Source organism: Aythya fuligula, chromosome 8, assembly GCF_009819795.1.
Source record: "Aythya fuligula isolate bAytFul2 chromosome 8, bAytFul2.pri, whole genome shotgun sequence".
NCBI classification, from domain to species: domain Eukaryota; kingdom Metazoa; phylum Chordata; class Aves; order Anseriformes; family Anatidae; genus Aythya; species Aythya fuligula.
Genome location: NC_045566.1, coordinates 28730697 through 28746832, shown reverse-complemented (window position 1 = coordinate 28746832; position 16136 = coordinate 28730697). Strand labels below are relative to the sequence as shown.

The 16136-nt window shown below is 36.7% G+C and overlaps 1 protein-coding gene across 1 annotated transcript in view; it reads left to right on the top strand.

The window, feature by feature from the left end:
* The window catches only part of LOC116491819 (uncharacterized oxidoreductase ZK1290.5-like), a 44414-nt gene that overhangs the window by 15631 nt on the left and 12647 nt on the right, over nt 1-16136 (top strand). The window contains exons 3-4 of the mRNA XM_032192140.1: nt 3912-4013; nt 14572-14663. Of these exons, the coding sequence (XP_032048031.1) occupies nt 3912-4013; nt 14572-14663 (194 nt within the window). The remainder of the gene's footprint in view (nt 1-3911; nt 4014-14571; nt 14664-16136) is intronic.

Below are 16136 nucleotides of genomic sequence, written 5' to 3'. Positions count from 1 at the left end.
TGCGGTCCTCCAACTAGCAGTCACAGTAAACCAATATGAAATGGCAGCAAATGTTACAGGTTTGGCAGTGGCAGAATGCATTCCTTAGGATTTAGATCAAACCTCCGAAGTAACTTCTTCTTGAATGTGATTTGTGGGTTACTGAATTCATAAACATTTTTTTTTCCTTGTGACTGTTCTGAGCTTGTCAGATTCAACCAAATTTAACCTATCACAGATCCACATCTGGAGTTGGGCAAATCTTTGTCGTATCAGCATATTCAGTTTAATAGGTCTCGGTAATTTCTTGCATCTGAGTGATGATAATACACCCAGTTCAGATCGTGTATTAATTCAGGATGTTTTGGAAGTTACTTATTGTTATATAGAATACTCATGAAAAAAAGTCTAGGCATTGCCATTGCATTGAGATAACTGCAAAACATTGAAAAATGTGGTTTTGCTTTTAGGTTTGATATGATCCAGGGCCTGTTCTTCAAAATCGGGTTTGTTACAGTGAGTTCTGACTCCTTCTATGTGCGTGTCTGTATACACTATATAAATATAGATATTTATATATATAGTGTTAGCAGTTTGATTAGAATCACAGACTTCTACTTCCACAACATGATTAAGAGGAACTGTGTTGATTATAAGTGCCACAACCGCTGAGAAGTTATAAGTGTTTTAAATGTGTGAAAGCAGTTCACATATGAATAGTTTTCCTGCAGCTGTGTTTTGATGTTTGAACCTTAGGCCCTCATTTACTACCGCACCTCACCACAGCCTGATTATCTTTAAGGCATGCTTTTAAAAGTTGGTGAATACAAAACTTGATTGTGATTTTCTCAAGCGCATACCGTGAACCATTTTTTATTTTGAATTAAGTTTATTTAAAAAAGAATATGGTTGGAAGAGACCTCAAAGTATTTGTTACCCACCACTACAAGACAAAATTAAATCTATATTTACATCATTCTCAGCAGCTAAAATGTAGTCTGTTCTTAAAAACCTTCAGTGGTAGTTGTGCAATTCTTGGTTAATGGAATCTTAAGCTATTTTGATAAATTATTCAAAACTAATTTCTTGCCTCCAAAATGAAAATAACAGTGTTTGTGTTCTTGTAATCCCCCAGGGGGAAATACTTTCACCAGAAAGAAAGTGTGGGGGTGCAGGTGTGAATGTGTGTAGAAATGAAGATGAAATAGTAGAGCTTGGTTAGTGAGGTGCTTACTGTTCACAGTTCTTACGTAAAGTTTTCTAACATGCAGTAGGAGTAAGCAGATCCTCACTTGAAATAACCATGCTTAGTTTATTTAAGTAGGGTGGCAGCTCCCTTGCTCATTGCAGGGTACATCGTACTGTGCTATTCCTTCCACTTCTAGCTGTGCTGTGGTGGTTGGTGCTTGCCTGGCAGAAAGACCACTCTGCTCTGTGTATCGGAGATAAGGTACCTAATCTCTGCTTTCAGGAGCACTGCTAGCAGTCAGGACTGCACTCGGTGATCCTGTAGATGTTTTCTAATCTTAAATATGTGTGTTTCTAAGTGTGTTTTTTTATTCCAATAAAAAGCCTAAATTACAAGAACATCCTAAGGTGATATGGACATCACATACATGGTAGCACCGCCTTTCTAAAGTAACATGCCAAGAGCTAATCCTGTCTGCATTGAAGAGGTCTCAGACACTAACACAGGGAAAGATGATGTACTGCATTTGTGAAATATTTAAGAAATCCTTCAGTTCTCAATGCTGGTTGAAGTCATTCTTCTGAGAGTTCCATAATTTCTTGGGCTGAGTACAAAGCATCTTTGTACATGGAAGTCTGTGGTGTAGCTATTTTTGTAAATGTTTACAAACTGTGATGCTTCTAGATATGCAGGCTTTTGGAAAAGTAGCTTTTGGTAAACTTTTGCTGAAGTTGATGATTTTTTTATTCATACTAAATGACTTGTTTCTGCATAGTTAAGTATAGTAGTCCTACTTGGAGAGCATAACAAGCAGGAATTAAAGGTAGGCACTTACTCTGTGTTTCAGTGAGGTAGGTATCTGATGCCAATAACTTACATTTACTTTATGGATGACATTTGCCTTATCCAAGCAGAAGAGTTTAAATTGAAGTATGGTAGTCTCTTTGCAGTAAATGCACCAACGGCATATGTAATTTAAGATAAAAAAAGAACATGTGATATTAGCAATTCCAAATGCTAATCATTGGGATTGCTTCTAATCATTGGGATTGCTTCTAAGACAGTAAGAAATTTTAACACAAACTTTACATGCACAAGAATGAGAATTCAGTATTCCAATATTAGTTATCAGCTAAAGTCTAAAGAAATTGGTATTTATTCCAATTCCAATACCTTATCTTGGTATTTTTTCTTAATAACTACAGCAGAAGAATGAGTAACTCTTTCTTTAAATGTGACGCAAATCCAGATTCTGCAAATCATTATATGTAAACAATATTTACTTGTCTGAGCAATTGAGATTGAAAGGCTTATTGATATGAGTAAATGCAGATTTAGCTCATGATTTTTTAGATACATCCAAAATCATTTTTTCTTACATACACCTATAACGTATCTTAATATACAAATTTTTGTACTGTTCTAATTAGATTTTTAGTGTAAGCAAAATACTCTGAAGTGTTGCAATGATGTACCGAAATGGGAACCAGTGTATTATTGAGAATTTTATGCTGGCTTGTCTTCTTAAATTAAGGTTGAATTCGTATTTATAGAGGTGGAAAGCTAGTATACCAGCCTAGGAGTATATTAGTCATTAGTGCAATCCTTAAATATGAATAAAATAAAACTATAGCAGAGGATGTGTTTTCACAGAGAGGTCCTGTAAATGAATGATGTGATACATTTAAAGAACAAAAGACCCTTTTTATTGCAAACAATTCAATTTTTTAATTTCTTAACTCTGTATTTGAACTGTCTAAAAAGGCGTATTATAAAGCACAAAGATCTCATTCATGAATTTGTTTCTTTTTCCTGTTTTGTGTCAGACTAGTATATGAGGTAGAGGCCAACACCTCTTTGCCTGAGATGCCTGAAGTTTGAATCTGTGGTTAGGATTCAAACAGAAATGTAGTTGTTTGAGTGTCTCATAAGTTTCTCCTTCAGAATGATAAGCAGCATCTACAAACTTAAAAAGGAGTTGTAGGTCCTGTCACCTTGGAAATTTATATAATCTGATTTGGAACTCTGAGTCCAGTAATATGTACATATTTCTCATGTTTAGTGGGTTTAGTGGGTTTCTTTTTTTCTTTCTTTCTTTTTTTTTTTTTTTTTTTGGCTACATTTTTCACTAGGCAGATAAGGTTTTCTTGCATGGAGAAGATGCAAAAAAATCCTATCCCAAGACAGCCAGCCTCAGTAGCAACTTGGCTAATTTCATCAGTTATAAATCTTAATCGTGTTTTAAAAAATGTTAATATTTCATAAAAATGTAGCAAAACATTTTTTTCACTTTTTTTTTTTTTCATAAATGGAAGTATTCTTTAGAAAGGAAAAAAAACAGGCTCACTTTTTTGATCGTATAAAACATCTACAGAACTGCCAAACATTTATGTTCCCCAAACTTGAAGGCTTGCTTCAGCAGTAGTCCAGACTTAACTACATTGACCAAAATCCCTTTGATTTTAAATGGGACTTATGTGTTAAAAGCTTATTAAATGCAAGTGTGACCATGAAATTTTGATTATGGTGACCTAAGCCTGAGGCAGATGTGCAGCTTCTGCCACCTTTAGTTGCTAATGAAATGCTGTAGATTTAATTTACTGAAAATGAATGGATGTATGGAATAATTGTCATGGAGTTGTAACTATTTTGATGATAGTATGTTATGGGACCAGTATGGAGGGAAATGCTGCTTTGTGTGGTTGACATTTTTTTGGAGACTTTAATAGTCTTTCTTTTTTAGATCTTTATTTGATACATTGGCCTGATGCATGTGTTCCGGGTAAAAGCAATCGGGAGGTCCGAGCTGAAACCTGGACAGCGATGGAGGAGCTCTATGAGGAAGGTGATGTAATAATGAAAAGCTGTTGTGGCAGAAGGAATTGGAATGCACTTTAAGATTTGGGGAATCCGTAATGAAAGGTGTTCAAAAAAGTCGTTTGAGCTGGTTGCTCATATTTCAGTTGTGTTTGGGTGTATAAATTATGTGAACCTCTTTGAAAATTGCAGCATTAGCTTTCTGATAAGCTAAATAAGAGAGCTTTGTGTTGCTTTCAAATAATACAGTGCCACATTCTGCCTGTAAGATTAATGATGGTGTGCATACTTCCTTGATGAAATCTACACATTACATTGAAATGTGCGTGCCACTACAGAACATCTTTGTAGTAGCCTCTTCTGTTTCATGTATAAATCATGCTATCAAGTTTTATTTCCTTTTGATCTTTTTTTTTTGTAATTGTAGAATATCATTTTCCACTCTATACATATATATATTTTTCCACAGAACGTATACTGTGCTACTATATAGATTCATTTGCATTTTAGAAAATGTTACCCAAACTGGCTAGTAGACAGGAACAAACACGGAACTGCAGATTCTTTGGTATTAACTTTTGAAAAGGATTTCAAAGGAGGGATCTGTTCTCTCAAGTTCTAGTATCTGTCAGTTTGATTTTTCGTTCACAGAAATCGTCAGTTAATGTTCATAGCAATAGGACGATTAGACTGCCCCAAACAAAATTTATCATGTAGGTTTAACGGGAACATTTTGCTCCTGAAGTATGCACACTATTACCACAAATAATGTAAGAGAAGATCCTGTCATGCAGTTCCTAGGCAATGTGGGCCCACCTTGTTACAGCTTGAGAGAATTTCTTTGGACTCTGCAAAGACTTCTTGGACTAAGTAGTCTGTCTGCTAACTCAATTACTGAAACAGTGATAGTAGGAGAGTGCTGCCTATACAGGCTGCAGTTGCTGGCAGTATACATCTACCAGTTTTATCAGAGTAATAAACAAACCCACTCTTGCATTTCAGCCCGTTAAGTACTTTTGGTCTGCCTTTGGAAATGTAGAAGCATCTACGTTTATCTTTGATACATTTTTCATTCTTGCTTTTTATATTAAGCATAAGGGAAGTTGCAAACAGTATTTTCTGCTGTGTAAGTTACAACATTAAGTTTTTAAAGAAACGCAATACCAACCTAATATTTCAAAACATCAATGACTTCAAGTCTGAAGATGGGCCATTCAGCAGGCTACTTTGTCTTTCCCTTGAACAGTGCTTTTTGATGTATATTTAAGTTACTATATGTCATTTGTGCCTAGATATGCCATCCCAATGAGCTGCAAATAGGTTGTAGTTTCACTTGCTATTATTATTCCTGTCCCATTGTCTTTCTTCTGCTTTTGCATGTGTTTGTGATCTTTCTTGTCTTTATTTCTCTACCTGTCTTCCTACTGGGAAAGACTGTGAGCTATTCAATGATTATCCGGTAAGACACTGGAAATACTATCACTGACCTCACCTGCAGAGGTAGTTTTTATTTTTTGTTTCTTTGCATATCTCTCTGTAGACATCTGAGTTTGCATTTATTTTTGTTACCTCAGCTAAATTTTCCTCTCGCTGTAGATGATGTATTAGTCTGGCTGAATCAAGTGCTTTCAGATGTTAACTAACACAGTTTTGCTTTAAGGGATGCAGCCTCTGGATGTTCCGACCATAACCATGTGTTACTGAAGTGATACGCAAATGTTAACCACTCTGGAGATGGAAAGGCAATGATTCCTGAGGAAAATGTTAAATAATTTGTTTGTATGGTTAACCACTAGACTTTCCGTTGAAGATTAAATGCTTGCTGCATATCTTTGTGCCTTGTTGTGTGTTATGTGAATAATGTGTTGGCCTTGGTATGAATATTCACTTTAAATATATTATTTGGTCAAAATCCTTACTTGAGGAAAAAATATATCTTCATTTGGGAAGGAAAAAAAATCAAGTTCTGTGGTAAACTGGTGAGTTCTTTATTTCCTCTGAATGTGGTTCAGGTTATCATTGTTACCTGAAAATTACTTGCAATACTATTATTTTAGAGAACGTTGGGAGAGAGAGGGTTGGCATGAGGAAAAACAACAGCAGAAACTAAAATGTTCGTGTCTAAGAATTGACCATTTAAAAATGAATAATGTGCTTCTGCAGTCAATTCACAAAGGAAAGACTGAAGTTACTCAACTTGCTGGTGAGTTTAGCAGCTAGCGGTGTCCACATTGAAGAGTTTCTGTAACAGCAGTTCTTGTGGAAAAATTGGTTGGTGTTTTGGGGCTAATAAGGCCTATCTATCTGCAAGAGTCTTGTGAGATGATTAAAAGATCTCAATATTGACCTAAGGCTTTGGTCTGACTGAAATTAATAAGTTTTTCTTTAATAGCTTCTTTGTATTTACAGATAGTTTGAGTGCAGATATTTGAAAATCTCATCTTTGCCTTCAGTTTAAATCCAGATGATGTTTATTCTGCAAAATTGCACTTACCTGAGAAAAACATTTTAAAATGATTTAAATTATTAATAGCCTTTTTTTATTGTTATTACCCATTACACTAGAAGGAAGGTAAATAAAACATTAGTGCCCAAGACAGTAAAAATCTTCAATCCAGACAATTTTTAACACATTAAGTTTTTAGATTGGTCATAATGGCCACAAGATGATGCAAAAAAAAAATAATTCCAACTGTATTTATGTTTATAGTGTTGAGAGAGCTTTTTGGGTTGTTTCTACAAAGATGGACTCAACCAGGATCATCTGAGAGACACTGCATAGTAGCTGAAAGACAGGACTGCAGGAGCAGAGCTTGTAGGGCTTCTGGACTGAAGTATCTTCTTACCCAGTTGAAGAGAGACCTCGAGTCTGTGTGTCTGTCCAGGTCAGCATATGCTGGTTTGTAAGATCCTGTCTTTATTCCCAGATAAAAAAAAAAGCTCTGTGTGACAAGTTTAATATATATATACATGTCAAAATTATTTGAATACACATTTTAGGGAGCAGAAAGCTTGTATAAAACGTTAAGCAAGACTCCACAGATTATAATGAGTCCAATTTTAGGAAACTCCTAAGTACTTCTGTCTGTAGAAGAAAGAACAGGTTTGCTGTTATCTGAATGCAACGTGTGTCAATTAAATGGGTACCTGAAAAGGTAGAAGTGCATTCATTGTGCTGTGCAGACATCCTTAACGTAACTGGTTTTAATTCTTGAGTGCCTAGTAGTGCTTGCTTCCTCTCTCTTCTCTCAACAAAAATTTGAGGTTGAGCTGTAACATCAGAAGCTTCTCATAAGTAGAAAACAATATGTTCAGATGACTGAAGGGAGAGCTCCTCTGCTTTCTGTCAAAAATCTCCACTGTGGCTTACCACTATGCTGTTTTTAAGAACCTTCTTGTTGTATTTCACCAAAAGGGATCAGAGGGTAGCATTTTCCGAAAGAATCCTTTTTCTTGGTATGATTTGAACTGGAAACATGAACAATTAAAACTAGGAAAGAACCTGAACAGTATTTGTTTTAGATGTGGTTACCCTCTTTAGTTGTTAACAGTTCCAGTGAAATGCTGTTGTGCCTGAGAGTGTAACATCTCATGTTTTTTGGCTGTTTTTTTTTTAATCTTTTGTGACTTGTTACTCTGCTCTATTTTCATTGGAGCTGTTTCACGGGAGCTGTGGCCTTAAGGTCACAGAGGGAGGAGACAAATCTATCTGTACTGCAGTGCTGAGAGGCAGAGAATTCTCGACCTGTGCCTTTGTTCAACAGGCTGCACACGTCTTCTGTAAAGACCTAGGGGGTAAACAGTGCTGAGGGAGAACGGAGAATAAAATCCTGCTTTGGTCAGTGGGGCATTTGTGTGCAGTCACTAGCTCTTCCTGTTGTAACAGCTGAAATCAACTAGGGTTCGTGTAATATCAAGGCTATGGTTGGAATTTTTGTGGTCTCAAACATTGTCATTGTGTGGAATTATCTTCTCTGGTTCCTCAGGACGGCGGCCAGGCTGCCTACAGAACCCATTCCAAGATACATATGTTGAGTCAAATGTTCCCTTGACAGCTGCAGCATTCTTGTATAGGCATTTGTCTGCTGGCAGATGAAAGCAGTGTGGCAAACTGCTTTGACATCATGAATAGTCATTATATATGCTCACTGGTAATTGGGCTGTTTCTAGCAAAGTGACCCTTTCCGTATGCAGTGTCTTTAATGACCTTGATTTTGGCATTGTGGCTAGCCCATCGTCTTGGCAAGCTCTCATACACACATGCACACGATTACTTGTCTCTCCATCTCAAAATGCTGGGAAGAATGAGAACCTGCAGCCAGCTTTTGCCTGTAATTGGCAGGAGCAGTAACGTGGTGGTTGTTGGGGGTTCAGATCCCTCTCAGACCTGATGCCATTTTGCTGAAAGTTGTGCTTTTTGCTTATCTGCTTAGGGTAAGCAGTGCAGCTTATGCCTACATGAGATATTCATACTTGCATCAGAAATTCCTTAATGTGTTCCCATGTTTTTTGGTAAACAGAGAAATGCCCTTTAAAATGATTATTCCATTAATTTGTTAGTTTTAACAGGCTTCATGTATGTTGCAGAAAGCTCCATAAAGTAACAGAAATTGTTTACACTAGTAATGTAACTGAATTCATGATGTTACTGGCAAAAATGCTATGCTTTTCCCAATTCCAAGTGAGAGAAGAAATCTAATCAACCTTAAAAATGTCCTGGTCCTATTCTTCTTTGGGCACAGAGCAGCACAATTTTCATTTTTAAATCCTCCATTATGTATCAGTTTTAAAAGATATGAGTAAGAATTGAGTAAACCAAACACATCTTTTGTGTAGGTGGCACATATTTGTAGTACATCCTTTCCTAGATGACATTCTGCTTTTATTCTACTGAAAAATAATTTTACATCTATGCTGATACTGTCAAATGATGAACAACTGACAGTTGGCCTGCAGCTGTGTTACAGTTCCACAAATATTTATATTAGGAGTGTTTTTCTTGGTAGAAACCATGTGAGTGTGCATGTGTGGAAATTGCATTAAAATTTTAATAAGTAAAAATAAGTAAATGATTTTCACGGTAAACAACACATCTATTTCACGCTATCAGTAGTATCCTCTTTGCACATATAAAGACATCTCTTGGGCTTGTTATGATCAGAAACACTTCAGAGATGTGTTTTCATGGGTTTGAAGGTGGTTGCAGTTGGTGAGGATGTTGGTTGCACCACACCCAACACACTTGATCAGATAAGGCAGCAATAAAAGATATATGCAAATAAAATGACTACACAGTTTTAAAAATCATGTCTTCATATTGTGCAACATTTTAAGAATAAGAAATTGCCATAGAATTAGCAGATCTAAATTGGCAAGAATGTTTACCCTTGTTATTCCTTGTTCTTTTTTTTTCTTTTTTTTTTTTTTTTTGAAATGGACTTTATTCTAAGTGCAAAAATAAGCCCTCAGACTTCTTTGTTTCATGATGTACTGCAATGTGCTGTTTGTGTTTTTTCTATAAGCCTGTGAAGCTCATTCTTGATAAATTCACAAGTATCTTTTTACTTAGCTTCCTGGAAGCAAATCTATGCAGTTGTGTGCATTTTCTGTGCATCCACACAGACGTGCATAGAGGTCCCAGTGTGAACACAAGACCTCTTAGGAAAGCACTGCTGAAATGCAATTCAAAGGAAGGTCCTTGCCCAAAAGGACTTTTTGTCTCAGGAAGTAACATACATGATTTAGGGAAAAGGTGTCACTTACCTGCTCTGCAAATGTTGAATGCTGAACCCAAGGTATTAGACTTTAGCGATCGTAAATTGGTTTTGTTTTATTGGTATGAGTGAGGCTGTTCTTGCTTGTGTCGGCTGGGAATCATTGTCTTCTCTAATATGGAAGTCCCAAAATATCCTAGTTCAGGAAACAGTGCCATCAGAGTTACAGGTGGAACAAAGTCTGATGAGAACCCAACTATGTTGTGTCCATGCTACTTTCAAAGTGCTCATTTTACGACTGTTTGCAGGCTGAGCCAAGGATCGCTTAGCTGGGTGGCTGATAATGCTGACCCCGTTTTCACAGCACAGCGTGTGGTGGCAATACTGCCTCAAGCTATAGTGGGATTGTTTCTGTACCAAGTTGTTTCTACAGGTCTGTGTGCCCAATTGTTTGTTCACAAGCAGTTGCTTTTAACAGGGGCTTCAGAATGTTCTTGACATAAAAATATCTTTAAGCCTTTTTTTTAGGCTGTGTTCTGCACCCAGTATTATTCTACATGCTTAAAACTGCCACGAGAGGAGGAAGAGTCCCTCAAAGCACAAGGGAACTGATTCAGTTTTGAAGACAATCAGATGAACACCCTTTTTGGTAGCATTTTTAATCTGATCTGCTGTGTAACGCCAACTCCAGAGCAAAGCATGTCAGTATAAATGAGGTGATGTTGCATTGAAGTAATAAAGATGAGCAGCCAGAATCAACAAGACTGAGAATACATTTAGCTCGTGTTGCTGCATCATGCTACTTAATTAGCTACTTTACTGTTGTGTAAACCAAATGTTTATGAGATTTCAGTCACAGAAACTGACAAGTTGACTTCTACTCATGCTTCTTTTTTGGTCTTGCAGTTTGTTGTGGTTCGTAGGTGATTTGCAGCAGGAGTAATAGTCATGGAATTGTAGAAGCAGGAAAGTCATTTTAAGGCTGGTAATACTCCGATGCTACAGTAATGGATAGGATAAAAACATTTTTTGGGGAAGGAAGCATGATTTTTTTTTTCAGTTAAGAAATGGGTCTTCTCATCAGTTTTGCCACAGTCTTCCTGTGTGTCATTAGATAGGACACTTAGTGTTTTGGAGTCTATGTCTGTGAAATGGAAGCAAGTCTTACAGATCTAGAACTTAATTCCTTTTTGGATGTGTGTAAGAGTTGTCTGTTTTGTTTATTAAGGCTCTGGCTTGCACTCTGTATGTGGGACACACTCAGCCTACAGCTTGGATTTAGCAAGCAGTGCTGAAATCATACCCTTTATGGTTTTTGAGTAACACCATTTGCCTACAGCAAAGTTCTTACTGTGCATATCACAGAGGATGTGGACCTTTCCAACCTGTGTAACCTCCTTTAATGAAGATGCAGGTGCTGCAGCTGACCTGTCGTGAGAAGTGGGTCCCTGTTTGTGTGTATTCTGTGGCCCACGTGGGACAGAGCGGGCACTGTTCTGGGGGTGTGGGAATTTGCCCGTGCTCCGGCTGCAGGGAGGGGGAGGAAAGTTGGCCCCACAAACCCAGTATCCAATTTTGTCATTTAAAGAACCTTTTTGATCTGAACTTTGTACAGCTGATGTTAGAGAGTATTTAGAGGTTTGGTAAAAGTCCATAGTAGTGCTCGGGAAAGATAAGGCTCGCTATTGTACTAAAGCAGTGTTGTGGTGCCAAGACAGTATATTTATGCTTTATTGTTGCAAGGTTAGTAGTGTCCATGAAACTTGGTACAATTTAGTATTACACTAAGGAAAGAAAAAAATACCCAATCATTTTCTAGGTTGCCATAAAAACTGCTGTGAGCTAAACAACACAGCTCCATTGCAAGCCCGTCCATTAGCAGCTGGGGGTAAAATAGTGTGGTGAAAGTACCTGCATGGTGGCAGCCAAGATTATTTTGTGTGTAATGGAAAATAGATTTTTTCCTCGTTATTATTAACCATTATATTGAGGGCCAATATGTTTTCTAACGTGTCTTACAGAGTTACATGACAGTTTTTCAAAGCTGGCTGAAAATTCCTGCTCCACCATTGTGCATTGGTCAATTGTGCAATTTTTAGCATACATAAAAGAAGCATCATTGCCAAATTTTCCTTGAAGTCAGAGCCACGGGGAGTAGGGCAATGGGGAATTGCAAACTTGTTGCACATGGTAGTTTCTCAAAATCTTCCTGGGGCCAAACCACTCATCTTCCTTATCTGCTTGAGGAAATACCTTTCTCGAGTCAAAGTGCTGTGACTTTGTAAGAAAGTATAGATATATCTTGTAAAAGTGTACTTTCCAGAGCTATTGCAGCTAGCATATTGTAAACTTTTATTTCAGAGGACTTTAACTTTAGGACTAGTTAAATTGATTTTGTTAAAAGGATGTTGTCATAACAACTAAGATATGAAATCTGCCTGAATTCTTTGAAATGGGATTACTAAACTCTTTAAACAGGTATAAAATTGGAAATAAGTACTACCCCCCCATCCCCCCCCCCAACACACACACGCACACACACATTTCAGAAGCATTCTGGTATTCTGGTGTTTTTGAGACTTATGACACAAACTGTTATGGTATAAAACATAACTAACATGGAATTTCTTGATTGGAAATCAACCAAAAATTTCCTATCAGTAAATGCAGTGAGACTACAGAACAGGCTTCAAGGTCTGTTAAGAGCAAAACATCTTGAAATATACTATAGGGGAAAAAAAAAAAATAAATTGAAGATTTTGTGGGAATGGACGAGTTTAATAACAGCTTTCATCGTTCATGTCTGTGTTTGAGGTTTGTTTTATTTCAGCCTGAAATAAAAGCTTTATTCTTCAAGGGCAGTAACAGCATGTTTCTTGTAACTCCTTGGCTTTCAACAATTGTGTATAATATTTTGGTTCACCATTGTGTTAAAACTGCAAATGTTTTTCTCACTTCTTTGGCATAATGATTTATTAGTGTTGACACTCCAGGGTTGTTTGTCAGTAGAAATCAAAAGCTTGGGTTTCGCTCCTTCTGGCAGATTACATACAAATTATGCAAATTGCTGTAATGCAGGTTATAACCTAATTATGTTAAACATCTTGAACAGTGATCATTTCTGTAAGTGAAAGCTGTCTAGCACTTCAATTGCCAATGTATTTTTTTGTCCTTGTGTTCTACAAAAGAAACCACATTAAAAAGCAGTAGTATGCATGCATGTTTTGCTGCTGTGCTGCTTATCTGCTTCTACTGCTAAAACATATGAAAGCAACACAGCAGCCAATTTACCTATATTTATATGGTGTAACACAAGTTTTGTTTTGTTTTGTTTTGTTTTAAGGACTTTAACAGTGTGTTTCTAATAATTAGCAAGCTGTAACTTTACTTACTAAATTTCATAGGAGAAGGCTGGAAAATTTTAATTCCTTTATTTTGCTAGAGCAAATCTAACCTGCAAAATTTTTACATGCTAATTCATAGTCTCTTAGCAAGTTACTTTTTTATTCATAAAACACATGTACATTTTCTGAATAGTTTAGGAATGGTTAATACATTTTCCTCCAACTTTTTCATCACCTTTATTCTAGATAAGCAAAATTACTCCTTTTAAACTATTAATGCACTTCAGTTTCATTAATATGTGCTTTTTATATGTTCTGTATTAGCGCTTCAATATCAAAGGTACTCCCTATAGCTCCCTGTCAACCTCAAGACAATGGCAATTTCAGTCCAGAAGTCATTTCTGTGACACCAAATGCCTGAAGTTACCAAGTAGCATCTTCTTTTTCTAATAAATAAATAAAAATATATAACTTTCGTTTTAATTCCTTTTTTTTTTTTTTTTTTTTTTTTGCTACAGCTATTTGTATGTATGTATATAGAGGAGGATATACTGTTCACACAACTCGAGGCACTTTCTGTCTGCAGAGTTACAGGTTGAAATGCAGATCAAGTCAAGCCAAAGTTCACATCTTAAAGAAATAAGCCTGAGCCATAATCTGCAGAATCTACAGCCTAAGGGGAACACTACTAGCGTGGTGACAACTGTTTTCCTTGTTAACTGTGTTTAGCACAGAATAGGGACCAAATTGTCATGGAGTAGTTTGGTTTGAGGTATTGTGGCAGGCCTATAATGGGAGTTTCACTCTATCATATCTGAGGTTTGAAGGAAGACATCTGATTTCAGAACTGTCAGCACTTAATTCACATATATACACAGTTAAGGTAAAAACAAAAAAGCTTTCATTATCACCTATGTGTCATTTGATTTGTGTGTCTACAGGAGCGGAGAAATCTAGCCTTTCTAATGCAGATTCTACTTCCTACACTTTTGAACTTCTTAATTCTTGTTAGACACTACTTAAAGTTGTTATACTGAGTTTTATGTAATGTCTCTTTAATAGCAATAAACTAATGAAAATATAAGTGGGGTTATGTAGTTCATTTGGGCTGCATGTCCTTGTGTTTTATTGCTCACACCTTATTAGTCTTCTGCAAATGTTCCACTTTTCTTTAGCTTTGGCAAGCTGCTCAGAACACCATTTCCTTCTTTTCATTCTGGTGAAGTCCAATTGTTCTTTGCTTATACTACATTAGCCTTTCCCAGAATTTAGCCTGGCGTTTTTATACACTGGGGAGTTTCCAGTGTGTTTAGATTATAAAATGATTTCCTAGTGTGGCTGTGACGAAACCATGCTTTCAGATAATACCGTCAAACTACATTTCAGTGCTGTTTTCTGTTTCTTTGCAGTGTTTTGCTCTACAGAAATGATCTGTACCAATCATTTTCTTTTTTTGAAAGTGATATTTTTCAAGTAACCCTTCTAGGTAGTTAAGATCATCCCAACATTTTTTTGTTTCTCTTGTTAGGTTTGTGTAGGTCAATTGGCGTAAGCAACTTTCTTATCAGTCATCTTGAGCAACTAAAGGAAGACTGTGTGGTTACTCCACATGTTAATCAGGTGAGTGGAGAAATAGAGTTAAAGTATCTGGTTACTAATCCACTCCTCCACAGCCCTGTGCCTGAAAGACTATACATAATCAGCTTTACTCTGCAATTTCTTCTCTTTCATTTCTATACGTATATTGGAAACCATTCAGGAAGATGACCTGAATTGGAAAGAAATAATAATAATTACGTCCTTTGTCCTTTTATTTCCCCAGTTTTTGCCAGGCAGCTTGTTTGTGACTGGTGTTAAGGCACAAACAAATGGTCAGCGCACCAGTTTTTGATGATAAAACAGTTTAGAAATAAAATTCAGGTAGCACTAAATGTTTAGTGTCTGCAGAGTACACAAAGCTTTGGAGATTGTGTTGAAATACTAAATGTAATTCCTCTAAGCAACACTGAAAGACTTAGGTGATTCTGTATCCATGCAAGGGTGCTGTTCCCCTTGTTCTCTCCTTATTTTAATCAAAAAGATTGCATTAAATTCAGTGATTGCCACCTACATTCCGGCAGACTTCCAGCATGCTGACAGCTGTTCCCTTGTTGCAGCTGTGGTAGAAGTTCATGCTTCAGTTCCTACCACCTACTGCCAGTGGAAATGTTCTTAGAGCTAACATAGAACTGTGAGCTGGAATGGCTGAAGTGCAGACACGTGCTTTTTCCTTTGCTGCAGGTGTTAAGGATTTTTGGCAGCATTTTGTGGTGTAATGTCATAAACAGGCACAAAAAGGTGGCTCAGAATGTGACAGAACTTAACATCCCTGGGGTTTTGCTGACTAGTCTAAAGGTTACCAAAGGACAATTACGAAAGTTTTCTAATGAATTCTTAAATTTAAGTTGGGAATGGAAGCGCTATACTCAATTCTTATTTTATTGTCCATTGCTTACAGAAGATCTTTGCTGTAGTTATGCCTGAGGTAGCCTAGTCTTTCAGTGAACTGATCTTAAAATACAAAACATTTGCAAGCAGTCATTATATAGAAATGAAGGAAAATCACTTCCTATTACCTGTTTTAAATTTGCTTAACAAATTTAGTGTTGCAGCTCCAACAGTTCTTAGGATGTTAAAACCGAGAGTTATTCTATGAAGAGAAGGAAGCAGGAAGGCCGGAGAAATGAGGTGCTTCATTAGACTTTTAGTAGTCATCACAAACTAGGTAGAAAGCAGTGCTTCTGTTTAATGAACCAAGTTGTAAGCACTGCTTCTCTTCTTGGGGAAAAACACGTTCCTCAATAAGGTAGGATGGACCAAAGTAGGAAAGACCTGTCTTTTCGAGAATATACTCTTTCTAATGTATTCAGTAGTAATTAAGCAGTTTTTAAAAAATGTAACCTACTACTAAAACTACTGTCAAATGCTCGAAGTAAAGCCATTAAAAATATTTTATTCTGGCATCAGGTAGAGTGAAATTTAGCTTAGAAGTTACATTTTCGTATTCTAGAGTTTGTAATTGACTTGGCAGTGAAAGGCTTGTATTTATGCTCA